Genomic DNA, 27,730 nt, shown 5'->3' with positions numbered 1-27,730 from the left:
GAGATAGATGAGAAAGAAGCAAAGCACCCGCTCTCCTGTCAACGTAGTCTTAGATGCAGTTTCTTCGTGATCAAGCAGTTTTTTTTTTTTTAGGCCATGAAAAACAGGAAAGGGATTCTTGTTGCAGCCTTGCATCCATTCAAAGTGCTTGAATTAGATAGCTGAGTATAGTTCTGTTTTGTTCTTCAAGCGCAGATATTTGTTTGAACTTTTTAATTAAATTATTATTTTTTTTAGTCCAAGGCAGAGACCTTGAACCGACTGACCACTCTCCAATTAGGCTCCCTCCTCCCACATGAACTCTCTGTCTCAGGGAAAAAAAAAAAGAGCGATTACGTTGAGGTGACAACTCCTTTCACCACCGGTTCTCTGTTAAGGTACGTGGCCCAGTAGACGAGGTTGAAGGTTCCAAAGAGGACGGGGAACACTATCCGAGACATCTTGTCGATCTTGCTGACGCTGTTGTAGGTCTTCTTGGGGTCCGCCATCTTGGTCTCGGAGGCTCGCAGCTGCACCGACGTGGTGTTTGAGATTGTGGAAATGGACACGTCCTTGGTGAGGTTGGGGGTGTAGTTGACGCCCGCTGAGCAGACGTTGTTGGGCTTCTTCGACAGCACCATGGGGTCTCGTTTCTGCAGCGGGACAGACACATCGTTGAGCAGCGAATTAGTTTTGGAGCTCGATACAGACGCCGTTTGCTCTGCTATTACCAGCGTTTTTTTTTTTGTTTTTTTTTAACCTGAGATAATCAATGTGTTTCGTTGTGTCTGGAATGATTAGCGATTTTACAGAGGTGAAACATTTCTGGCAGAACACGCTGGTAAAATGTGGGCTGCTGTGTAATTGAATTTCACTCAGGTAGCAGCGTGATTCCCGCTGGTGGTCTGGCAGTTAGATTTTTATTCATAATGATTGCAATGTATGTTCTACTGCAGCTGTTAACATGACTGTAGAGTGATTAGTTTTGTGACTTAACTTCTAATATCCTGATGCAACTCATGCATTTTACAGTCCTATTCATAGTTTGTAGTGAAGTCCCACATCTGAAATCAACTGCCTCGCCATAGACTGTACATAAAAGATGGTCATAGCCTCTGGATCGAAAAGGTGAAGCTAAGTGGCTTAAACCTGCATTCTCTCTCACCACCAGTAGGGGGCGACTCCTGTGGTTGCGAAATCAAGTCTGTATTGTATAGAAGTCCACGAGAAAATGACTGTACTTATCATTTGATCCTATTATTTCAGTAAACTTTATCCTAATAGGTTTATGGTCTCAAGACCAACACCTCACCTGTCATGTCTGTCTTCAAAAGAGTGAGATAATGACTACCTAATGCCAGAGGCTTCAGAATGGTGGTCCGCAAACTAATGGGTAGCATCACAGCTGCACAGTCTATGTGTGTAACTACAGCTAGAAGACGGTTAGCTTAGCATTCGACTGGACTGAACCCTTTGGACAGAGCTGTGTCTCAGTTTTTATGTTGAGGCTAGCCAAGTGTCTCCTGGCTCTTCAAAGTATTAAAAGCTAAGCTAAGTATTTCTACCTGCTATGTTCATGTAACTCTTGGCAAGAAAGCAAACAGCCATATTTGAAGAAATAACAAATGATTTCCTTCAGGTGTTGGTTTGGTATGATTTAAGCCACTACGTCACCCATGGGTGTATAGAACCTGACATTTTAGCCTCACATTCCCAATAAACTACAAGAAATGACTGGATTCACATAGTCCTTCATCGTCCACACTTTGGTTTTCTTGTAGATTAACTATTCCAATGGAATTGCTCATTAAAGCAGTGCTCCTTAGCATTGCTTTAGTTATGAATCATGTGTCTCAAACACACTGCCAGAGTCCAAAATGGTCCCTACAGACACCTGCAACGACACTCCAAAGGTGAAGCATTCATTACTCTAAGTTATGGCCTATTTTAAGCAAGTTTAATTTCTCTTCACTTCTACATGTGGGAGCAAACCTGTCTAAAAGTGTGTTTTGCAAGATGGTTATACTGGAGATACGGAGAACTTAACACAGCACAGACACTGCCAATTTCACATGTGTATTATTGTAACATGTTTTGTTCCTAAATTTGTAGCTTGGTGTCCATAAAACTGTACCTTAGGGTGCTGTGCCTCCAGAGCTTTCTTGCCATCCCAGGCCCAGCTCCTCTTGGTGAAGTAGTTCACTGTGGCAAACTCAATGAGGGCAGAAAAGACGAAAGCGTAGCAGACAGCAATGAACCAGTCCATGGCAGTAGCGTAGGCCACTTTGGGGAGCGAGTTCCTGGCGCTGATGCTGAGGGTGGTCATGGTCAGCACAGTGGTCACCCCTGGGTGCAAACAAAGTTAAATGTGACAAGTTGAAATTGAGTTTTAACAAGTTGGCTGGAAACAAGCAACAGTGTGGCCTCGCTCAACAAAGGTGGGCACTTTAATAACTCCTAACTGCCAGCTACTGCAGCGCTGCTGCTCAGTGAGCAACTGTTATTATTCTCCCCTGTGTGAATGTGCATGACAGGAATATTACCCAGATAAATAAAAAGTAAAAATAAAAATAAAACAAAATAGAGTAAATAAGCAGCTTCACTCACCAAAGACAGTCCTAGCAGGGACTGACTCTCTGTTTAGCCAAAACGACACCTGGGACAGGATTACAGTCATGAAACACGGCATATACGTCTGGATGACAAAATATCCAATCTTCCTCTTCAGGTAGAAGTGGGCCATCATCACAGTGTACTGTCCTGAGGGGAGAGACAGGAATAAAAAAGACATAAAGTTAGACAGGGACAGTAAATAACAATATCCTAATGGCGGCGATATCTGCTTAAAGTTGAAGCACACTGGGGTAAATATTGTTTGTACATGGAGGAATGACTAAAGTGCAGCTTCACCTCCTCATAGTAGAAAAGATATTTAGATGATCACATAGGACAAGACTTTTTGTGACAGTAGGTTGCTCAGATGGTGCTCAATCACTGGATAAAACAGGCACAAAGTAGCACTTGCAAAGCGGTCATAAACTCTTCCCCGAGCTAATGTATCTCTACACCTTGCACCTATTTCGATAATGAAATAATCAGAGGTGGTGGAACCGCAAGAATAGAAAGCGGCGGACAATTCATATTCAGCCCAACATACCAGCAGAATGAACCTGACTTCAAATCCATTATTAAATTTAAAGAAATGAGCACAAGCGGCGTTAATTATTGCAAGAATATGACAATAGATTATTATGCAGTTAATGTCTGAGATTCAACAATGGCCGATGACAGTGAGAGGTAAATCCAGGGATAGAGAACGTGTCGAGAAAATGAGACCGATAGGAAGAGAGAGGACGCTCGATTCAGTTAAACAACCAAAGATTGCATTTGAGGCTTTAAAAAAAAAAAATCCTCTCCCAGCAGCAGTTTGCGACCGCAGGCGCTGGTAAACTATGAAATCCAATGACTATATTCCACACACTAAGGCACATGTACGCAAGCAGCTCTCTCTCTCTTTCCCTCACACACACACACATACAGAGTAATACACGAGGCTTTCTCCAGGCAAAATCGGATTTTTGAACCTCCCTAATCCCTGGTTACAATCTGCATCCTGCCATCAGTGAGAGAAAAAGGGAGTGAAAGGGGAGGGGAGGGGGGGTGTTGAGGCTTCCTGTCCTGGGATCCTCACAGATCTGGAAGCCCCGCCCATTCCAGGCTGCCAGTGGAGGCTCCGACACACACAGTGAAACACACATGAAGCATGATTCCTAACTGTTGACACATACCTCAGCACACACTCTGAGCCACGGAGAGAGACACTCACTGCTGCTAATCACTGGTGGGATGGAGGGGGGCTAGCCGTGTGGACATCTCCTATCTTTTTTTTTCTTTTTCATGTTGGGTTTTTTTCTTTTTTTTTGTTATTTGGCAGCTGTTTGTGGAATAATGATCAAACGTTCTTGATGGGACTGGCAGGCGTGCGAAGGACAGAAGATCAGAAAGCACACGGTGGGCATCAAGTGGCTGAAAGTGAGGGAAATCTGTATGCTTCTGCAGGAGCTCTGTGCTGAGAGCAAACCACTGCTACATTCATCTCCACCACTGCCATGCCTCGATTAGGAGACCCCCAGCACTGTTAGTTCTCACTGAGACCCCATCACCTGGGCCCTCTGATGCCCTCATGACTCCAGGCCACCTGGCTCACATCTACCCCGTCGACTTGTACCGCTGTCGGAAACATCCAGGCACATCCAGGCGCTGCCGACCTGGGACACCCCAGGCTCACCTTTGCCTTTAATGCATGGATCCCGACAGGACTGGGGGCAGAGGAATGAAGAGGAACATGTTCCTCTGGTGGATCTTACTACTTTTCTCCCAAGGATTTGTATTTCGCAACGTCCGAGGGGAACTTCCGTTCATTGCAGGAAACAATGCTGCCATGCTGGTCAACTGGTGAGTAAAGGAGCTTTTGCTCTGTTGGTCTGACTGGTACATAAAGAGGTTCACACTAGTGATTATCCTTTGAAAACTGAAGTATCTCTGAAGATTAGTTGTGATGACATTTTGGCCCAAACAGAAAAATAGTATTCCAAAGGATGCAGCTTTTTACAAGCCCTACAAGTTCCTGCAAAGTGTAGATGGAACTGTTGCTATATTAAGTCTTATCTGCTTTTAGAGTCGGGGAGTTATTTAAGGAAAGATGTTGCTGTCTGAGACGGAAAAAGCAGCGTCCTTAAAGCTGTCAAGAAAAACTCATGGACTTATCTCCTCTTTCATGTACTCAATTGGGAGTGTTGTCTAAGATTAGATGTGCTAATTAAAGACTAACGCCAGCAACCATCCAGTATTTTAAGACTTGGATTGAGGTTTCAAGATCCATGCTCATTGACAACCTGTAACAGATCAAACCAATAGCGTTGGAATGGATGGAAATGTAGGATTTTGAATCACAGGAAAATGTAAAGTTTAAAGTGTTAAGGTAGAAGATAAAGACGGTTAAGAAGTTGCCCATAAAGGCAAAGTGGGCCATGCAGTTAGAGCCAGGAGACAAACTGTTACTGCAAAGAGTAGCACAAGAAGGACCAGACGACCAGTAATTGACTGTTGTTTTGAGTCTTTGCAAGTGCTTCATTGCTTTGTCTAGACCCAATAAAACAGCAGGCGTCTTTGAATCAAGCAGAGAAACCACAGTTAACGTCCACCTTTTACCAGAGCAAAGACCGTCTACTGGTCTTCACTGCAAATACACCTTGATAGGGGGCATTTATCAACCTCAATGTACAACTTTGATTTTGCATATGTGCTGCCATGTTGGACCAAGGTAGTCCAGCAGTTACACATAAAATTTCCTTGTTAGACCGCTGTGCTCTTCAGTCTTGTGCATATTACAATTTCAAATATCACCACATAGCACCACGCAACATAAGGAACTGTTAAAAGCTGTAAAAAAAAAAAAGGAAAAAAAGGCTTCAGGTTGTGAACTATAAAAAGACACAAGTGGACTCCATTGTCACATCTGTGTCAAGTAACACCTGTCGATGGTAGCCAAGGAGAGTAATATTCCATTTAAAGCTTGTATTATGGAAAAACTGCAACATCAAAATGCATTACACAGTTCTGCCACAGCTAAAAATGTCATATTTGGTCTGGAAAAGTTGCTAGCAAGAGCGTCAAAGACATGCACAGAGTAAATTAGCGTACTGGACTGAATGTGACCTCAGAGCTCAAACTCATCAGCAATCTCCACCACTGATTTGGACGCTCTCCAGACAGAAGCTTTGAGCTGCATGAATGATGATTTACTGCCTGTAGGCCTACGGCTAAATGGAGTTCTCAGATAATGTTTAGCGTTTTGTAGAAGCAGTCACGACAGCAGATGGTGGTTCGATGAGTCAGGGCAAACGAGGTAATGTCAAATAAACAGAGAAATACATACACGATGACCTTGGAAACTAATAAAACATTCAATCAAACAGCATTATTTATTTCTACACATAAATAGGCAGGAATACTCCAGAGGGGATAACATATTGTTTATGGCTTTTCTTCGCTCGATCACCCATACGAGGAGAAAGGAGGAGTTGGTGTCATTAAACAGTTTCAGAGAAGTCCAGATGTGGTAGAATAATGCTGGAGATGTGGTATAGTTTTGATTTAACAATAGATTGCTGGTTTTTAAGCAGTATTATTTGGATTTGCAATTACTTTTTACAAGTTATTGTGGGCCACTGCAACCATTCCGACCTGATGTATTGAACAAAATATGGGTGTAAAAGTCTTTTTGGTATTTGAGAAAAATATTCATGCTCAAGAATAATGATGGGAATACCCTGTGGGAGCCAGCAGTGCTTTGGAGCATTGTTTTTACAACTGGGGCCTTGATTTGTTTGCATTGTGCAACAGGCAGTTGGTGACAGTAATATACAAAGAAGGCAGGGAAACCAGAGTGCTAGCTGGCAAACATGGATGTAAAAAATACACTATTGATAGAACACCAACACTAGCTCTGCAGATGTCATCTGTGGAAGAAATCTATTGAGCATTCATGTAAGGCCTCAAATGTAAGCATGACTTTGTTTACAAAAAGTGAACAGAGCAGCTTTGAAGGTCTTGTATTGTGCTCCTTTTAGTTTTTCTTCTTGGAAAACTGCAAACATGGTTAAATTCACCATGACTGTATAACTCCTGATTTTAGGGCAGTTCTAAAAAGACTATTTTGGTCTGAAAACCAACAAGCTGCCACTTGTTTGAGCTGCATGACTATTGGTTAGTCTGGCCTGAGTCGAATTCTTACCAGATGGTAAAGAGGCTAACTAGTTGTGGTCAGCTTGAGGAATGGCTTGGTTTAAATCTTAAGAACTTTGACTTCACACCTCCAAGTTTTTAACAACCATAAAGCACAATAACAATGTTATTTCATCCTATGGAATCTTTAATATCATTAAATCTCTACTCATTTAACATTACCTCATTTAAAAGACATTTTGTGCAGTTTTGTGTTTTAAGTCAGGCTTAACAAAACCCAGATTTTGTTAACCGGTGATGCTTCATCTTTAAGTCAGTGTTGTTTGGTCCCACTCTTCAACTAATCAAACAAAAAAGTGTTTATTGGTAAACAGCTTAAAGGAGGCTTTCAACTTACCCCTGTTCTCGTGGGATTTTTATTTTTTTGGATGATTTGCATGTCGTGTGGGTAAACTTTGGAGCTATATAGCCAGATAGACATTTGGTATCTCCAGTTCGATTGCCCTACTGTTCATTTTATTCATAGCCAACAGACTGCAGCAAACCAATATCCAAAATGATACAGCACGTCAGCAGGGAAGAAATCATTTGTCAGCCAGCTATTAAACATTTAGCCAGTCTTTGATCAGCAGTCAACATGCCAAACCAATCAATCATACAATCTGCCCTCCAGAAGGGCAGTCATGCAGTCACTAGGCTGAACTACTGAGTCAGTCAGCAAAGACAGGGATTCAACTGTGGTGCTCAAAAAAAAAAAAAAAGCAGGGGAAATCCACACTTTTAATAATGATTCTACTAGAAACTAGAGGGAAGTGTATTACAGTTCCCTTTTACATAAGAGTATTAAGCAGATGCCTTTCAGCCCCCCTCCCCTCACTCCCCACGTGTCAGATGAGGCTGTCCAATCCCAGCATGCAGACACAAACACATTTCTTGCTCTAGCTTTGTGGGGACCGAACTTAATTTTAAGTCAAACTACCTCCTTCGTGGTTAAGAATATAGTTTACCACCACGGACATTTTAATCAGCGTGATTGACTGTTTGATTGTAATCCCCGCCCTGAATCTAACTCATAGGCCAGAAATAACCACACGTCACTGTGCTTACCGTGTAAATTACCTCAGTGTGTATGTTTGTAATTGTGAGGACATTTGGTACTAAGATAAATGTGCAAGTGCCCGCAAACACACAGATACACTCAGCGACAGCCACCCAACCAATCCCTCGCTGATCTGTGATGTCATCTTCTTATGCAAAAGCTGATGGGTGGTTGGAATGGAGGATTAACCCGAGGTCTCAGGTCTCTCTGCAGCTCTATGATGTCTGTGTGTGTGTGTGTGTGTTTTTGTGTGTTTTTGTGTGTGTGCGCGTGCGCATGGGCTCATGCGGGGATAAGTGTTGTTTGACAGGGCTGTCCGGGCCTGTAGACAGCTGGTTGTGTGACGGATAGGCTACTCTCCTCCACTAGCCTCCACTCATTGACTCTGATCTCCTGATAATGTTTCCCACATTTACTCTCCGCCTCGCACGCCCATCTCTCATCACCAGCATTTATCTTTTCTAATCTAGAATTAGTTACATCACGTTATTTGGTATTACACTTTACATGCACCCACATCCGGTATGGTTTTACTCATAAAAAAAAGAAAAAAAGTGTACAAGAAAAGCAAAGAAAAAGAGATAAGCGAGGGTAAAATTGCACTGTGGAGGTTTTGGCAGGCTCTGAGTCTTCCTGCTGGTGGTTTCTTCAGTTAATTATAAAATGATCGGTCATAAAAAAAGTTTTTAAATGACATATAGGGCCCAGTTAAGCAGCAGCTGAGTCATCCTTTTCTCAGTTAACAGGAAACTCCTGTGGTTCCATCTTTCCCTTGTAAAAAAAACTTTACTTGCTGGGAGCAATTTATTTGAAAATGCTGCTGAAGATGTTATTGAGATGGCAAAGGGATGAGACGCTGAAATTATCTGATGAGGTCAGTAGGGGAGTGAATGGAGAGGAATGATCCCAGTGCTGAACCTGAGGACACGCTTTATGGAAGTATTTAGACAAGTATGAACGGTGCAGCAGTTTATTAGAATTTGAAAGTAGTTGGTAGTCACTAGAAATGTAGGAATCAGTGATATAAAGCTTTGGCTGAGCAGTGTGTGTCAGCATGATCGAGTGATTGATTGTTGAGTTGGGAGTGTGTCATATTTCCAGCCATTATTATTGGCTGCTGTGTGTGTTCTGTTCACAGCTAGGATTGCTTGAGTGCTAATTCACACTGTACTGCCTTAAACTTGATTTCACAATACATACTTTATTAGCCTTTTACATGATATATCCGATCTTATTCTACCGAGTACGATACACTTGATGCCACACAGTGGCTGTCTGCTCGGGCTCTGATTCTTACCTGTTCTTTATTTTTCTTGCATCACTACTTTTGCGTTCATCGGCAGATTGCATCCTTTGGGATTACGTTGTACTACTTCTGCTGCGTTAATTCCTGCTACAAATTTCTGGGTATTTTACTACTAGTACCAGGACAACAACCACTACAGTGCTATTACAATACTGTGATTACGCACCTCTGCTTGTGTGTATGTCCTCTGTGCCAGCAGTCTGCCCAATAAGATGGTACTGGTTTAGCCTGGAGCCGTCCTCTGCCACCACCACAGACTTCGCAGCTCCCTGAGTCCAAGTATAGACCACCTCTGACACCGGATAGGCATCTGAGAGAGACAGAGAGAGAGAGAGAGATTAATCAGACTTAGAATTTAATGTGTTCGGCTTTAGCACACAGATGTTCAAAATGATAGTAAAATGTTCCAAAACGTGCTTTTGTTTGAACCACAGTTGATTATTAACACATCACAGGAAGCTGCCATCACTCATATTATGTGCAGCTGCCTGTGTGCTTGTATCTGAGTGAGTGCTGATGTGAGTCTTTGTAGCACTTTTTGATTAGACTGCAGGCTTAAGGCCAAAAACAGAATTTTGCTTGCAGGCCTGTATATGTGTGTGTGTGTGTGTGTGTGTGTGTGTGTGTGTGTGGGTGGATATTTGAGTGCATTTTTGTTTAAACCACACCTCTGGGTCAGAGGTGAGCTCCCCTGTCAGCAGGAACCAGACTGAGTCAGATTAACTAAAATGTGTTGCATCACACTTGTGATGAAAAACACCGAGCAAACTCTGAAGCCTCGCCTGCTGTTTCATTTATTCATGCCGAATAGTGCGCCGACACTGGACATTGATCTATCATCTGCTCTCTTGTGAGCGCTGAAATGTTGAAAGACGAAAATTGTAACTGGCATGGGTAGACGGATTCATCTCTGAATTTGTTTTAGATCTCAGATTGCATGTTTGTCGTCTCTGGATTCAATTCAGCTGCACTATTCATTGGAAAAGAGGATTATTTATGTAATTTAGTCACTGCTGATTGTAAATATTGTCACCTATTTCCAAGAACAGGCCCGGAGAATAAAAAGAAGGATGGCAAAAGCTTAAAAAAACTATTTGTGATAATGTCAATTTACAAGATCTGGTAAAATATTGGTTTATATTGTCGAACCGTATTTGGAAACCAGACAAGCTGAGGGGGGAATTGGGAAAATGAATTATGTGCCGAGCAGAAAAATAACGAGGAGGGCTGCGTCAGCCCACTTACAGTAGATGCTCGATTTCATTCAGCATTTATTTTTTATTTTTGATGCTCTCTAAAGGCAAAAGGCTTAATACTGGAGATAGAAAGTAGTGATGTTTTTTTTAATTTTTTTTGCAAAGACAAGAAACTTTTAAGAGCACAGTAACAATTTGTGCAGCCAAGTGTTGTTTCCTCATCTGGAGATTTCTGGAGGCGTGAAATAGACAATTATGCATATTAAAATCTATGAATGCAATACAGGACAAGCTGAAACCGCATTAAAACATTTACAAGTAATTTTGCTGACTGGAACAAACACTACTTAAAGCTCGTCTTGTTGTGTAACAGGGTTGCCATTGTTTATTTCGAGCCTGCAGATAGCATCTTAGCCTCACTGTTTCCATTCTGGGTGCTCACTTGGCAGCTGGATGCTAGTGTACAATATGTAGTGTTTAAATTTAGGCACTGTCAGGTCAAAGGACAGGACCTTAATTGGAGAGTAGTTAGATTGCAATAAGGGATTATTGGTGAATTTCATTATGCAGAAGAAGAGCTAAAGACTTTGGCAGGCAAGGCGGTGCACCGGTGCCAACTTTTCAACACTTCACGCTTAATGCTTTGCTGCTCCTGCCTTGTGTGTGAGGCAAAGGGAGCTACAGCTCAGCCAAACTCATCACTTACTGTAGCTCAGCACACTCTGGCTGCAGCTGTGTGAAGTATAAAAGGCAGTAAACGCGGATGATTTCACAAAAAACTGAACGTGTTGTCCCTTACAAGTTGTGCACACATTAATATCCAGTGTGCTGTATAGATCAGCATCATCCCAGTGTTACCACAGGGCTCATTTTTCTCAACATGGAGACACAGAATAGTCAAGTGTGACAAAATCAATGCATTACCTGGATTAAATAAGCCACAAATGTTAGCATGTCAGGCTAACAGGCTTACTGCCTTGTAATTGAGCATTCTAAGGTCAATGAGCACATTAATTAGCTCGGTTACATTAGTTCACCAGCTTCCAGGTAATGTTAAAAACAGCCCTGTTCACGACTCGTGTATCTGATGTGTAGTGACTCCACATTTCTATAAACTGTAAGATGGACTTAGACTCCCGGTCAATGTGGAAGTGAAGCATTCTTCCTGATGGCCAGCAGGGGGCCACGTCTCTGGTTGCCAAAAAAAAATAGTATGTTTGTATAGAAGTTTAAGAGAAAATGACCTTACTTCTCACTTGATATGTTTTCTCAGTAATCATCTTCCTAATGAGTTTATGGTCTCTATCACTAGTTTAAAGTCTGCTTCAACACAGCCTGATGTTCATTTAGGAAAGTATGGTTCCATTAGGAGGCTTCTTTTATGATCGGGCTACCTTGTGATTGACAAGTTGCTACATCCGCAAGTTCGCAGTAAGATCAGCCCCTCACTTCCTGTTTGGAAAGTCCAGGATGGCAACAGCCGAGTCATGATCAAATTAAAGCACAGCACATTTTATAACAACCTGAGATGTGTAAAGTGCTGCACGTGTTATAAAACAGGCAACAAAAGCAAAACAGCAAGGCGGAAAGGAAAAAATAAACCTTGTAAAATCAATAAAAAACATAAATACTAAAAATATAAGACAAACAGGATTATCATTTTTTAGATCAGGAGCTGCCACTGCTGAGGCTCGGTCTTTGTTACCCACCAACCTCTGGTCATGGAGCAGCTGTCTTAAGGAGAAGGAGAGTAGGATCAGAGAAATGTACCCAACACGTGCATTCCTTCATAATGAAATAAAAGAACCTTAACATTGATTTTGTATTCAGTAAGTAGCAGGTGCAGAGGAGCTTGAGGCAGAAGGTGGAAGGTTTAAACTATCAGGGGTTAGGCTGATAGCAGCTGCTCTGTCTGGATGGTGTATCATGCAAGTAGACATCAGGTCACACTAAAGACCTGTAGTTTATATCCTTTCTTTGTAATGAAACGCAGAAAGATGAAGAGCAACATTAGCAGCTTTTGTCTACCTCTCTGTGAAATCGAGGAATCGCTGTTTTAAAAAATAATACGAATTTTGATGATAAATTTTAGTGTTTTTGTAGGAAGACGTCCACAAGTCGGAGACAAATCAGTACATCGAATATAGTTGTTAGACTGTCGTTAAAGAGAAATTGTTCATCGTTGTTCATTAATCATTGATGTTCAAATCTAGTTACTGGGATCGCAATTCAAACATTTATATCTCAGAATATGAACAATTCTAAAATGACTCAGTGCTACGTATGTTCAGCGGGATCATTGTTATTTGAAACAAGACAGGCTGAAAGATGATTCATTGAACCTGTGCTTCATTTTTTGTTGCCCTCCTGCCAGGTTCTGCGCACCTCACACCCTCATCTGCGTCCGTATGCGCTGATTCGGGGAACGAGCAATCTCTAAACACCCGTCTTGCCATAAACACCAGCTTCGCAAAGTTCCAAATGACTAGTCTTTTCTTGTCACGGAGCCGTCAATTATGGTAATCATATGGCAATTTCCGCAAAGTAGTTTTCTTTGGCAACTGTTCTTCTGTCTCTGCGAGCTGCCTGCAAACCTGTGGCCTTTTACTGATGCAGATGTTATGTGACTGCGTTGTTGTCGGGGGTTTTTTTTTCCACACAGTTCATTACAGAGTTTTTGTGTGTGGTGTGCCAACAACTTTTACTGTTTGTCTATGCTGATTTGTTAGCGGCTGCATGTTGGCTTGAAATCTTACAATCTTACAGACATTGCATATGTGTGATAGAAACTATTTTCACCTTAGATATGACAGACTAATTACCATATACAGTACTCTCCGTAGTGTATATTTGAGAAATGTAGGGCTGGAGGCCAGCAGCTAAATTAGCAAAGCCAGAATAAAAGATTAGTTGCCCTTTACCTGGGGCAGACCTTCATGCTTTAATTGCACAATAAATCACCACTCTGTCACAAAGCAGTGGATACATGGATTTCTGAAAGATGAGTGCATGCCTTAAGACTATTATGACCTCCATAAATGTAGCCTGATACTGATAATAAACTCATCTGTGTGTGTGAAAGTTCCATAGTTCAATCAAATTATACTTACTCTGCCTTCCAAAGCCAACAGACAGGTTGGTCAATAATTATTTATGTCAGGAATCTGAAATTCAATATGCCATTGAAGCTCTTAAAGCTGGCGACACTTAGCAAGTGAACTGCACTCTGGCTGTGAGGTTTTTGCAATTTGGCAATGTCATCTCAAAGCTGCCGTCACACATGCTGTCCTCTGTCACAGATAAGCAGTTAAGGGAGGTACAGTAGATCAAATTAAAGCTTGTCCCATTGCCATTACCTTAGCTAAAGCCACCGTTAAATACAATTGAAACATTTTGCGTCAGCTTGTTGTTCTGTGAAACTAAACATGTAGCTGAACAGAACTGCCATCTATTAAAGTATAAAATGATTTATTGTGTTAGAGAAACAGAGCAAAATAAAGAAATATAGTTTAGCGTCTTCACTGCTACTGCTGTCTGTCATGGCATTCTGAACATGGCAGGACAGATTTAGTGTTTTTTCTTTTTTTCTTTTTTTTGCATGGGGGATTAAATTTGCAGATTTTTTCCTTACACAGGATGTTGTCTCCTTTCATCCCCTCTGACGACAATAGTAAACAGTGGACACAGTCAAAATGCTGCTTGGTGTTGTCAGAGATTGCCGGACTAAAATATAACGTTTCTGCCAGGCGCTGCAGAAGAGGAGGTTGAATTGATTTCTTTTTGCAATGGAGATGTAGCACAGCTTCATGTTGAAGTAATGATGTTGGAAGTCCGGGAGGTGATCGGGTCAAACGCAGAGGTCACAGAGAGTCTTCTACATGCTCGAACGCTTTGCTTTGTGAAAGATGTCATTTAGTGTTTCCATCAGCGCCTCACTACTGCTATATTCCTTCACCTTTAACATGCCGGGCATTACACCCGGGTGATTAGGTTAGAGTGGGAAGGCCCAGCTAGCTCCTTACACTGTAATTGGATTGCAGTCAAATGTGTTTCCCTTACAGAGTGAGTGTGTGCGGACCCAGTCTGGCTGAAATCTGGGGATAAGAGGTTCATCCTTTTAGCCCGACAGACTCCCTAGATGTGGCATTTGGCCAGCTCTGTCTTTAAATACCTCCTGGGTCACTCAAGTTTCTAAACATGTCCTCATTTGTATGAAACTCAGGCCGGTTAAGTTAAGGAGGTTGAGGAGAGCCCTTCCGATCATTGGTCTAATTATGTGTTGAAGAACCTGCGGTAATCTCTTCTGAAGCTTTTAATAGTTGTTGTCAGGAGGGACCATAAATATGAAGAAAGTTGTTCAGATTTGCAGTGTCAGAGGGCCACGCATTATGACATGAGACAATTTGCAACATCAAAAAAAGTGACTGCAGCTGATGCTATAAAACACGCCAGCGATTTGATTAAAGTCAGTTCATGAACCTTTCCAGTAAAAAAAAATGCTGAGCTCATGGTTGCTGTGTTCAATTTCTATAGAACGTATTCATGTCTGGACAGTTTCTCGCAATTTAATTTTTGCTTTTTTGACCAAAACAGACTTCTTCATGTCAAAGTGAAAACAGATTTCTGCAAAATAATGTCAGTTGATTAAAAATGTAATACATAAAATTAGTGATTGCAGAAGTATCGACCCCATTTAAAGACTCACCCAATTCAATACAGGTACAGCCAATTGGTGCTAGATGTCACACAATGAGTAACACAGAGATCAACTGAGTGCAGTGATTGTGGCTCAAGTGTTTTCAGTATCAGAGTACTAGAAGTTGGAGGGTCCGGTCACTGCTGAATCAGTACTCCTTGTTCTAACCTCAACATAAAGGCAAAAGAAAACGCTAAGCAACTCTGTATATGTGCTATATCCTTTGGAGTACAGTTACATCCATCATTAAGAAATTGGAGGAACATTGCATATGTATAAATCTACCTATAACATGCCTTCCTTAAAACTGATTAACTGGGCAAAAAAATAAATTCGAGCGACACCAAGACTCCTCTAAAGGAGTTACAAGCTTCAGCAAGTGAAATGGGAGAGGCTGTTACCTGGGTTCTTCACCAGTCAAAGCTTTATGGGAGAGTAGCAAGGATCACTGTCGAAAATATTTCATAGTAAATCTTGACTCGAGTTTGCCAGACGCCTTGTGAGAGACTCTAAAGTCAACTGGAAGAACACTCTGTGGTCGTCGTAACAAATACATCATCCCCACCATGAAGCACGGTGGCGGCAGCATCATGATGTGGGGATGCTTCTCAGCAGCCGGCCCTGGAAGGCTTGTAGGGAAATCCCGTAAGAGAACTGTCTGCAAGAGCGCTGCGACTTAGAGATTTGAAGTGTTGTTTTCTAGCAAGACCACGATCCAAAGCAAAACAGCCGAAGCCACGCGGAAATGGTTTAAAGACAACAAGCTGAATGTTCTGGAGTGGCTGAGTCAGAGCCCAGACCTCAATCCTGTTGAGAATTTGTGGCTGGACTTGTAAAGGGCTCACGACTCCCGTGCAGCCTGACAGAAGCTTGAGCCATTTTGCAAAGAAAAATGTGGTAAAATTGCAGTGTCCAGATGGGCCGATAAAGACCTATGCACACAGGCTCAGTGCTGTGTTTGCAGCCAGAGTTGCATGTAAGAAATACTGCCTGGAAGGATGGGGGATGTTTGTGCAATCACTTATTTTGCATTACATGGTTTTATTTAAATGCTTTGTAAAAATCTGGCCACTTTGGTACATTTTTGTCCAAAAAAAACTAATATATTGACCATGATTCAATGTTGAAAGTCAAAAGTGAAAAACTTTCAAGCAAGGTGAATACTTTTTATAGGCACTGTATATTACTGCTGCTTTTGCTGACTGTATGATCCTTCACTGCTGTTACAGTAGCTTTTGGGCATTTTACCATAGCTCTAGCTGTAGTCGCTGCTATTCAGTGAAATTCACACAGTCTTGCTTTAAATATGACAATCACAAATTGAGAAGAGCGAACTCAGCAATCTTGATAATGACTTTTCAACAAACTCCCGTACAAAGTAGTGAGGCATTAATTAGCCAGAATAATATCTTACTGTTCTCTAAATTTAGATAAAACTTTTGGATTAAAAACCGTCATTGTGTGTATATATATAGCTTAATACAGAATAATAGCTGGGATTAGTATCTACTGTTGTAGGGACGAATATATAAAAACAGTAGTGAACATTCAAAGCAGGGTATTTACTCACAGCTGCCAAACTTGAGAGGGCAGGCGTGTGCGTCCATGGGGAAGTCCTCCAGCTGCATGGGGCATTCTGCTGATATGGTCAGTCTAAGACAAAACACATACAGTGCAGTGTGTCGACAACCACGTACATGTAATATTTAACACATTGTGACATTGAGGAGCAAATCAGGTAGTTGGTGAAAGAGCTGAAACAACGCAGCATGCAATTACAACTACAAGTGCTTAATCACAATAATTACAGAGTTAAACACACAATCACAGGGAAGGTGGTTGCTTTACTGTCTTATATCCACCTTTAAGCTTAAGAAGAACTGTTAGGAAGGGAGGATGATTTGACATACATTTTAATCAGCATCAGCATCAGTAGGTAAAATTGGCAGATAATTCATGACGTTTTTCATCTCCAGAACAAGAAAACAATGCTAGGTTACTTGCAAGTACACTCTCTCAGTATTGAAGTGACAACACTACCACCTGGTGGTCAGAGAGTTTCTGTGCTCTGTCGCCACAAAACATAAGGAAACGTTTTTTCTCAATGAACTTTAAGACAAACTCTCATGCAAGTTCTTTTTTATGCCATGTTACACACTTTTAAACCTCAGTCTTATAATGGACGTAATTTGAATTGCAAAGAACTTCATTTGGTCTTATGTTTAATTCACCCACAAAACACAATAATAGGTTGTCAGATTTCATTAGCGGATAGTCATTCAAAGCATGATTTTAGCTGCCATGATAGTACCTCACAGATTAAGAAAATGAACCGCACACACATCATAATTATTCTTTCTTCTTGCTATCTGTCCCAGATTGAATCAAATCCCTCTGGGTGTTTTTGCTCTTTGCATGCTGATAAATAGTAATACAGTGGTGTTAAGATGCAGATTCACTGAAGTTAATGATTAAGAAAAATGTGTGGCGTTGACTTCAAAAGTATATTCTTTTTATATATTAAAGGTCTGGTTGGTTTTGTTTTCGGTTTGAACTATTCAGGCATTCCTCAACATTAGTTACAGATTTGTTCTCCCTAACTGAACTATGTTGTAATCTTAATGACAACTGTGTCGCCGAGGATGTGGTCAAATCCACTCGAGACATGTTTTTATGCTCCAGTACCTCCTGCGTGTACAGTACATGTCTACTGCAGGAGGTTTCCCCCAATTATCGCAAAGGTGCATGAAGCATAACAAAGTGGGATAAGAGGCCACTTCTTGTCCCCACAGAGACAACTGTTTTGGGGCTCAGCTTGCTTTCCACATCAGTGCCGTATTATCCAATTGCGTTACTGTGTCGAAGCAGCTCAAGGATTTTCTGTGGAGGAGAGAAAAGAGTGTCTTTGGGATAAATAAATGAGAACATGGCTGTCGGCTATTATACCATGTTCTAATTATTCCTGTTGCCTTGCCCCATTATCAGGGACGGTTGTAAAGAGACCTAAAAGAATCACTTTAAAGTCAAAAATCTATGCAACTCATTGCAGGTATAATTAAAATATTAGGGTAAATTAGCAGATTAGATTAAATCCGGCGATTCTGTCAGCCCTCTAACCAGTGTCGACAGAGTGGAAAGCCTTACATCACAGGGCTAAAACCCCCAGAAACAGACCGGCAAACGGGCCTCCACACCGATGGGAAATCTAAAGTTTCCAATACGTCTGACCTTGCAGAAAAGTTGAGAACTTGGACAACATGACAAAACAGAAAGGGCTGAGCTTTGGTCTAGCAGCTTTGCTGTATTAACCACTGAGCCACTATGCTGCACCATCTGTCTTTTCACACTAGCACACTTTTTTTTTTTTTTTTTAAATCTCCCACCTTATATTACATACAGTTGGGGTTATATAATGTATCTATGGTGTGAAAAATAACAAAAAGAAGAAGTGTTAGAAGTGCTAAAATGGCTTAAAAAAAAAAAAATAAGGTGACATTTTCAAATAGAAAGCTATAAGTCTGTTGGCAACAGTAGGAGCATGAATGAGAACTCTGCTGTACCAAATGATAATGTAAGGCACTCACTCACTCAGTAATACAGCGGTTTCAACCAGCTGATAAAGCTGCAGCCTATCTGGTATCCGGCTATAATGGCTACCATCAAGCCTGTATACATTAAGCTTGCGGTGTGTTGTGAAAAGTGGCATTTTATGAATTATCCATGGAAACAAATACGTAGAAATTTGCTCTATAATACCAGCTGCTTCTCCTCTGAGTAATGAGTAATGAGGCGGCACCGCGGTTGCATTTAGGAGAGAAAGGGGATGAGCTTTCATTGACACCCGTGTGTATGAAAGAGAGGCTGTAATGACTGTAATGTGCATTTATACGACCGCATGTATGTGCTTCTGTTTCCTGAGTGTGTGCTGTATGTACATGAAGAGCTCCATATATAAAACATCGAGAATCCACTGCGACGTGAATAGCTCCATACAGCATGGATGTATGAATGGATGCCATACAGTATGCTGTAAAAATACATACACTTAGTGTGTGCATGAACCCACTGCATTGATGTAAGACAGTTTTTTACCTGTATAGACTAAAATAGATCTTTATTGTACATCATAGTAAATCATGTGAAGCTGATGTACAGTCATAGTAGGTAATCTGGATTTTTTTCTTTAAATATTCTTGAAACATTAATATAGCAGCAAATAACTATCATATGCATATACAGGGGAGTAATTGTGTCCGTAGCAAAGAATGGCATCAACTCCCTCTATGCATATTATAATCTGAGCTTCTTTGTTCTTTGGTTTAGTCCAGCCATGTGTCCCTGTTAGTGCATGTGAGTCCCTCCCTTTGTTGGCCCTCCCTGCATTTATAAACAGATCGGAAGTGGCCTCCCACAATGTAAAATCAAAAGTCAAGAGCATTCAGCAGTAACCCAAATAGCCAAAGAGTTTTTTTTTTAAAGTATTTTCTTTATGCTATTCACCAAATGTATGTGAACTCAGTGTGAGAGTCTCTATCACTGTTTCCTTCAGTTCTCTGCTCCATTCCATGTGTTCTGTCTTACCTGGACCCATGGTGAAACAGACACACACTGAACTGGAGCAGCAGCAGTAGTAGTTAATGCTAATTCCTTACAGCCATTCAGTGGATTTTTAACAGTGCTAATGTGGGATAATGTTCGTGACTGGATTATGTTTTGTTGGTGTCCTGTTTGTAACCTTTCTGGTTGTAAATGAAAGTGATTGGAAGGATGAGGTGTAGCTGGTGTGTCTGTTTGGTTTGGTCTGAGATGTCAGGACTAGAAAGACACCCAGTGGTTGTAAATTGTGTACACAGCACCTTGATATAATCAGCTTTTTGTTGAGTTGTGACTCATAATGATCGATAATTGTCAAATATGCACTAATTTAACCATCTTATTTATTGTTCTTTGGATTCTCAATCCTCTTTCACTGCTTAAAGAAATATATACCATTTTTTAATCCTCCTAAACATGATGTTGAACTTACGAAACACTTCAGAAGCAGCACTAAATAAGGCTATCTGGATTTCTATTGTGCGATATGTGTTGGGTGATTTCACTGTGAGGTTACCCCTTTTTTTTTACATGTTGGCTTTTGAAAAGGTCAGAAGAGCAGCAAGTGTCTGGTTCGATTCCTAGCTAGAAGCCATTTGCTGCATGTCATTGCCCACAGTTCCTATCTCTCTCCATTGCCATTATGAAATGATGCCATAAAAATACCCAGAAAAACTGTCAAATCAAACAGCATCGTTGCGTATAGATACACAGAAAGATGAAAACAACACCAAAAAAAAAAATCATCTCTCGTGTACATATCCCTTATTTCCATGACAGTACATATGTATTGCGCAAATGGACAAAGAGGAAAGCACTGATGTTAACTGTAACCTGAAAGTACCCAGATGGCCTCTATGTGTGTGTGTGTGTACATGTGCGCAAGTGAATGTGTGTGTCAGTGTGTGTTTATGCAGGAAACAACATCGGTGCCGCCTGTGGTTAAGCTCTGCTGGTAATGACAAGCACAGTACTGTAACAATCAAACGATTAAACGCAACCTACTGCTGCTTCATTTCTACTGTGGCAGGGAATCTGATGCCATTTTTAGATTGTGAAAGCACAGGCTCTCTCTCTTTCTCTCTCTCACACACACACAAATTCACTATATATGTTTTTTTTCATTCTGACATACAGTAAACACATGTATGCATAGATTTCCATAAAATTATACATATGTAAATGAACACACACACACACACACATACACATTCGCGCAATCTCCCACTGGTTAAGCCTCGAGGTCAAAGGTTAGTGTCACTATGACTGATTAGTGCAGGAAACATGCTTGACACCCACAGCGTGTGCGTGGTTTTGTGTTCATGTTTGATGCATGTGACAAGAGGTGCCTATAAATACGCCCTTGTTTGGATATGTATATATGTCAGGGTGCTTGCATATGGATAATCTGCCCGCCAACCAGCATTATTCTCCCTGCGGGTGGCACTGCTATCAGATAGAGTGCTCTCATCCGTGATGCAGTCACTCTTAAGTCCTACAGCTACAGTAACTCCTGAGGATAAGGACAGAATTATTCTAATTCTCTGGTCAAAAGGTCACCTGGTGGTTACTCTTCAGTTCTGCTAGATCATGTGCAATAATTTATCTGTAAGGACTCGTTGAATATGCTATATGAAAAAACACGGCGGTTTAGTTTACAGTGATCACCATCTGGAGTTCACTGTTGGCCTATTTCTTTTGTTTTTTGGCTCTACTTTACCATTCAATTGCTGCCAATAACTATAGTTCACAACGAGGTTGCTTTACATAATGAATGATCTCCCTCTGTAGGTTTTTTTCAATCCCTGCATTTAAAGAGACACTTCACTCTTTTATACGACATCGTCTGCCAATATGAATTCAAACAAACAAACAAACAAAAACAGAGGAAACTTATGTTATTTGGGATATCTCCCTTGTGTTTACATTACATATGGACTTTTCCAGGATGAGTGAAATGCCTCTGATTGGCCACTGGGTGTCACTGTTCTCCTGTAGTTTGAGTCACAATCTGAGGATTTCTATGTTTACTCCCTTGCACTCAAAGCTGTATTGTTCTACATTGACTCAGCTGCCTGTTCACCTCATTTTTCTGTACTCTTTTCTTCACTGTCCTCAATTCACTGAAGAACTGTGAGGCCTACAGAAACACTGCACCTTGAACCTTTGTGCTCATCTGTCGAGAAGGATCAATGCTATTTCTAAATGCAACAAGTGGAGAAATGCAACCTTGGGGCGCCAAGAGCTTTAATTGTGATTTTGTTTCCTGCCTTACCTCATTGTGTAAAGCAGAGTGCCGTCATCTTTCAGCCTCAGCAGCTTGTTGGGCGTGGTCATGTTGTGAGCAATAGACTTCTTGCCATTAAGGAAGAAAGTATCGGGAGTCCATATGTTGCTGGCCAGCAGGTTGTTTAACGGCAGCATCTCCATGGGCCCCTTGAAGCACAGACGCTCGTCCTTCCAGCTCTGACGGAAGAATACGTCGATGGTGTATTCCTGAGACGGAAGAAGAGCAGATGTTTGTTGGGTTTTAAGAAGGCAAAGTGGCAGATTTCTTTATTCATTGGTTCTTTTTCTATGAACAAAAAGACACAAAAATGAGCAACTTTGCACATTTAGCCCCAAATACTCGTGAGGTGAACTTGTGATGTCAGTAAACTGCACACTGCTCTCATGTTTACTAGTCTGTCTGCTCTGGGATCATTTTTTCCCAAAAGATGCTGAACGGATGCCAAGCCCGAAAGATCTTCCTCCGGCTGGAATGTTCATTGCATTTTAAAAGATGGTTGTCTGCTCCACTCGAAAAGCACTTCTTGTGGTGTTTATTTAGCATTACAGCATCATTTACTGATGTCGACTCATAAGATTGGGGTATTTTCTTGAAAGAGTTTCTCAGTAATGGAGCTTTAAATGGTCCTTTTCCTTCTTACATTTTAAAAAAACGTATCTAGAGTTATTTGTACGGAAAGAAAAGCAAATTTAACCGAGCAAAATGGCAAAACAGCTCCCTCTTTATGTCTTCATAAATCACCTTAGATTTTACAGATATAGTGATTAAACATCGTGGTGCATAAATCCATCATGAATCTGCTCATGTGTGAAATATCGACTCGCTTGAAGCTCAGAAAAACAAATGACCAAGAAACAAATACAATACACCACCCCACAGAATAATGACGCTGTTAGCAGGCTGACATATAAGCTTTCATGGAGCGCAGGAACGCTCACATCTCTTGCCACAATTCATTAATCAATCACGCTCCTCTGACAATACCTTTCTCGAGTCGATTATAGCAAAGTGGCAAGTTTGATCACTGCTGTGTCAGAGTGTGCCAGGGATATGGCAGGGTGTAATGAAAGGTTTAATGAAAGAGGAGATTTAATACATTTTGCTATCCAGGTAGAACTTTATAGTTCATAAGAGAGCGGATTAATAAAGAGATGAATCACTTGGAACAAGTTGGAATGGGCCAGCCACGTTGCATTAAATCTTGAAAGTTTAAGTCATCCACATTAATTTCGTCTCATTTGCAAGTTAGCCAAAAAAGAGCCAATCTTCAAAGACACAACTAGGACATGAGTGTACTTCCAGGGAACAGCAGGAGCAGTGGTGCCAGTCTCATGAAATGTAAATATATGTTTCGATCTAAAAAAACACAGACAGTTTTCTAGCTGGGCTTAGAAGACGCGTGTCTATGAGTGTTTGCTCAGCTTAGCCAATCTCTCTCTGTGTATCTATAGTGTTTGCCGTCGATGAACTCACCATCTCGGTGTCGGACACGGGGCCGAAGCTGGTGACAAAAATGTTTGTCTTGATCTCGGTGACATTTTCTGTGGCGAAAGTACAGTTAAGAATGTATGAGGTGTGAGGAGGTCAAAGAGAGGCAATCAAAGGCGTTATAATTTTAGTTTCAATGCCTTCCTTGGATATTTTGGGATTGGACACGAGCGTGTTTAAAAGTAAAAATGACTATTTGCCACATTGCCTTTTAATTGTCCGAGGCTGATCAATATTTACAGCAAATGTCATAAAGAGACCTTTTATGAAGTTGCGTTCGATGTCCAGTCTGAAATATCAGGGGAAGACACTGACTTTCAGAGCATTAATAGAAAAAAAAAACCAGCTGATTGGTTTAAAGATTAACCAATGAATGAATCCATCAAAGTTTCCCACAGCCCAGGTTTATATCTTCAAAAAAATTCATTAAGAATTAACCTAAATAATTATTTGATCAACAAATTCCTAAACAGGCTAATAATACGGCTCCAGTTACCACAAGTATTGGTTACTTCTGACATTGGCGCATGCAAATGGTCAAGATATCGATAAATAAAATCAGTTTATCAATATTAGCAGTGGTCGGAAAACCTTCATCAGCTAAAGCGCAGCCACAGAACAGAGCTTTTTACAAATCCACCCGGTTTCATGATTTCATGACGATGATGTGAAAAGGTGGCACCTCATTTCTATCATTTCCACCAGCAAAATCTCTATGAATATAAATGTGGTCGTGGAAAGCCGGGATTGGTCGCTGCGTGGAGAGCAGCTTGTTGAATGCTGTGAATGAAGGCCCAAATGTTTTTTTTCTGGTATATATTTATAGGCCCTCTTGTCAAGGGTAGCAACCGTTACCAGGATGTGAGAGCAGGCTTTTGCCATGACACATCAGCCTGAAAAAAGCCCTTGTTTCTATCCATTATAGGGCAAGTACTGTATGTACGTGGCAAAAAAAAAGTCTACGCAGAGCTGTGTCATGAGAACCAAATAAAGGGCTTGAAGGAATTTAGTGGAAAATTGCAGTAAGTGCCACATTATTAAAGAAAATAAAAAGCTTTCATTTCAAAAGTCTCTTAGCAAAAAAAGAAAAAAAAAATCTCCCTCTTTGAATGGAAATTTGTTGGCTCTCAAGGTTATCTCCTGTTGCCAGGGTGAGGAGCGTGAATAAAACACCACAGCACACGGAATTCAGGCTGTGTTGAAGATGGCTTGATTGATTTACTCTCCCCGCCATGGCAGCGTACAAGAAGAAGACCGTTCATGATCCTCAGAAAGAACGCGGCATCTGACAACAGCACATGTGCCTTCACCTTAGCTGACGTAGACGAAGTCCAACATCTACTCGCACCGTTTCTACCCCTGTTTCCCATGAACTATATCATTATCTCGGAGGGTCGTATGTGACAATATGATATTAGAATGCTAGATTACTTTCCTGGCGCTGTTTGTGGAACAAAAAAAAAAAAAACGCCCCCAGCAAACCTCCAAGACCCGGCCGGAGCCTGTTGTCGTAGCCGTCTAGAAGCCCATCCAGGATCCTGGTGAAAACCGTGCTGTTGTCGTTGGGGCCTGTCTCCTTCTGAGCCTCCGAGGACGTCTGGCAGAGACTAGGAAAGGAGAAGAGATGAAGGAAGGAAACAAGAAAGAAACTCTGAGAAGAACCAACATCCTGGCATTTGTTAAACTGCAGCACGTCAAACGTGACATGGTTATTGTGATTAATTAGCTTGCTGCGTTAAGGACAAGGCTTGTTGTGATTAATTATTGAACATAAGTACTGCTTACAACTACCAGTAGAGATAATTAAGGCTTTGACATGTGATCCAAATACAAACAAATGAGTTCCCCCCTCTAAATATGGCCAGAAGAGAGGCATTATGTCTGGAGGATGAGCACGTTCTTTGTCGCTGGGAAATGAGGAAAATTACACTCACTGCATTCATGCACAGAAAAAAAAAAAAGATCTACCAGGGAGAGACATTGGAGAAAGGTTAGATAGTAGATTTGAACATGTGATCTAAAAGCCATCGATCTACCGGATGAGAGTGGACTATCCCAGTGATTTACTGACAGCTTTGCCAAAGATCTCTTTTGCTTTTCTTGAGTGCAGGACGGCCACTTAAGCAGTGCTGTAGCAGAGTGCGGCTGGGATATGCAATCAATCACAGCGGTGAGGGCAAAGCTGGCAGGAACCCTCGGCAGAAGATGCATGAAATTCCAAGAGTTTCATTTGCTAAATTGTGGTTGGCGGGTCAAAATTTGCGACGATGCTGCTGAAAATTAAACTTGTCCACTTTCATGTTAAATCCAAAGCTGTGGACTTTAGGAAGCAGATCAAACATTTTAAAAAAACAGTTTGACATGTGTTACCTATTTTGGCATCCGCACAGGAGCAGGAGGGAAAGGACGAGCCTGGCCATGGCTGAAATTCTGCTCACTTTGTGGTTTGAAGCTGTAACACACGTCCACATGTAGAAAGACACGCAAAGAAGAAAAACTGCATCACAGAATGTCTAGATTACCTTCAGCCACAGCATGAAAGACTCCCAACAAGGCACCAAAACCCAACATAAGGAAACTCTTTACCTCACTGCATACACAGACAGACCATTACAGGAATCACTAAATCAAGCAACGGGACAATCTCTGCTCAATGAGGCTGCAATCTGCAACTCTCCAACATCCTAAACGTGTACCTCACAAGCTGGAGAAACAGCACAAAGGCTCAGAGATCATATAGAAAAGACAAAGGAGGGGGAAAAAAATTGGCAAATTATTTTCTGCAGTATGATTCCCATTGTGTAAAGCTTCTACTGCGTTTGAAAGCGGCGCATTACAATTCATATGGGCCACCCCCCCTTCTCCCTTTCCCCTCTCCTCTCCTTCACCATCACCTTTTTTTCACTCTCTCCATCACCAAAAAAAAATGATTCCTATTTGCCATGCTGTGTATAATTAGAAAAGCTAGAGGGAGAAAAGAGAGGGGGGAGGCTACCTGAATGCAGATCCATCACCACCAGGGTCTATTTTGTTTGTCTCCCCCCTCCAACAGCGACTGGAGGCTGGGGGTCTCCGTCGAATCTGGACGATCAGGGGGTTCAGTCACCTTATCTCCGTGCTTGTCGGTTGTCTCCCCTCCTTCTTCTCTGTAGCTTCTCCTCCTCTCTCTTTCTCTTTCTCTCTCTCTCTCTCAGTCAGCGACTCCCCATCTGTTGTAGTAGTCTGTCTGCTCCTCTCCTCCTATAGGCTTCGCCGCCTTTGCTTCTTTTACTGCCTTGCTGCACCGCGTCTCCCGCATCGCCTCCAGAGGTGTTGCAGCAGCAGCATCAGCATCAGCATCACTCGGGCTGCCTGCTCGGTGTCGTCCGCCAGCCTCCTAACACAAGACTGGATTCGCTCCACATTTTTTTCTCCCCGTGTCTTTTGCTCTACCGCCTACTGCCGGTGCGAGAGAATGAAGTGCCGCAACGGAGGCTAATAATTTTAAAATAGGTGCTCCCCATTGGTGGGCTGGGAGGAGGAGGAGGCGCGCCGCCGGTGCAGCTGATGGGAACAAAATCAGGTGCGGGCTTCAAGCCCTGCTCCTCACTTCAACAGCTTTAATCCCAAGTGAGGCCGTTGAAGAAGCTGATAAACCACCAGAGCTTCCTCAACTTTTCTCAGATGTGATCAAACTACTTTTACAGACAAACTGAATGTCATTAAACACCAAATAAATTACTGTTTCCATGCAACCTCCTGGCATCCAGCCCACTTAGAGCAATTTAACACCATTTTGTCCATTAGCTTAATTTCAACCATCTATAGCCAAGACTTCTAATTATATATGAACATTTATCAGCTTCATTTAGCTTAAAAAAAAAAAAAAAAAAACTTCACTTTTAGCTTTCAACCATTATTCCAATGCATTTTAGCTATTGTTAGCTAGTTTAAACGTATCCATTGTATTTAGCTAACTAGTGCTAATTGAGTCATTTATCCATGCTTCTAATGATTGAATTTCCCTTCTGGGATAAATAAAGTTTTGTTTTTTTTTTCATTTCTTGCTAATTATCTCCTTCAGCTCCTTACTCAGCTATCTGTTACAATCAAGTCTCTATTACTTTTTACCTTTCAGTCAGTTGTTCCTTAAAGTTAGCCAACATTAGGCTAATTAGTTTAACTATTACAGCACTTTAGCTACTTTTAATGCTAGCCAACTGTTTCAATCATTTACTTTTAACAAACTAAAATAAAAAATATTAATCAAAAAAACGTTAACTGTTGCATGTAGTTAGCTATTCAACGGTTCATCGTTTATGTTTTAGCTATTTTTTTTCAGCTCTCTAGTGCTTTT

At 41.4% G+C, this 27,730-nt stretch overlaps 2 protein-coding genes across 3 annotated transcripts in view; one reads left to right on the top strand and one right to left on the bottom strand.

Moving 5' to 3' along the window:
• Nucleotides 1-332: 332 nt before the first annotated feature.
• LOC103367989 (gamma-aminobutyric acid receptor subunit alpha-5-like) lies at nucleotides 333-25,814 on the bottom strand. Its single transcript, XM_008296202.1, has 9 exons — nucleotides 25,765-25,814; nucleotides 24,877-25,001; nucleotides 23,380-23,447; nucleotides 21,892-22,112; nucleotides 16,594-16,676; nucleotides 9,298-9,441; nucleotides 2,587-2,739; nucleotides 2,114-2,325; nucleotides 333-632 (listed from the first exon to the last, which is right to left on the bottom strand). The coding sequence occupies exons 1-9, from the start codon at nucleotides 25,812-25,814 to the stop codon at nucleotides 333-335; spliced, it is 1,356 nt and encodes a 451-aa protein (XP_008294424.1).
• LOC103367990 (gamma-aminobutyric acid receptor subunit beta-3-like) overlaps nucleotides 4,313-27,730 on the top strand; it is a 71,208-nt gene continuing 47,790 nt past the window's right edge. Inside the window, exon 1 of one of the 2 annotated variants that reach the window (XM_008296203.1) lies at nucleotides 4,313-4,434. In XM_008296203.1, the coding sequence (XP_008294425.1) occupies nucleotides 4,313-4,434 (122 nt within the window). The remainder of the gene's footprint in view (nucleotides 4,435-27,730) is intronic. The other variant, XM_008296205.1, reaches the window with a different exon arrangement.

Source organism: Stegastes partitus, unplaced genomic scaffold (assembly GCF_000690725.1).
Source record: "Stegastes partitus isolate 25-593 unplaced genomic scaffold, Stegastes_partitus-1.0.2 Scaffold1110, whole genome shotgun sequence".
NCBI classification, from domain to species: domain Eukaryota; kingdom Metazoa; phylum Chordata; class Actinopteri; family Pomacentridae; genus Stegastes; species Stegastes partitus.
The sequence above is the reverse complement of the archived record's forward strand: the minus strand, read 5'-3'. Positions and strand labels throughout refer to the sequence as shown.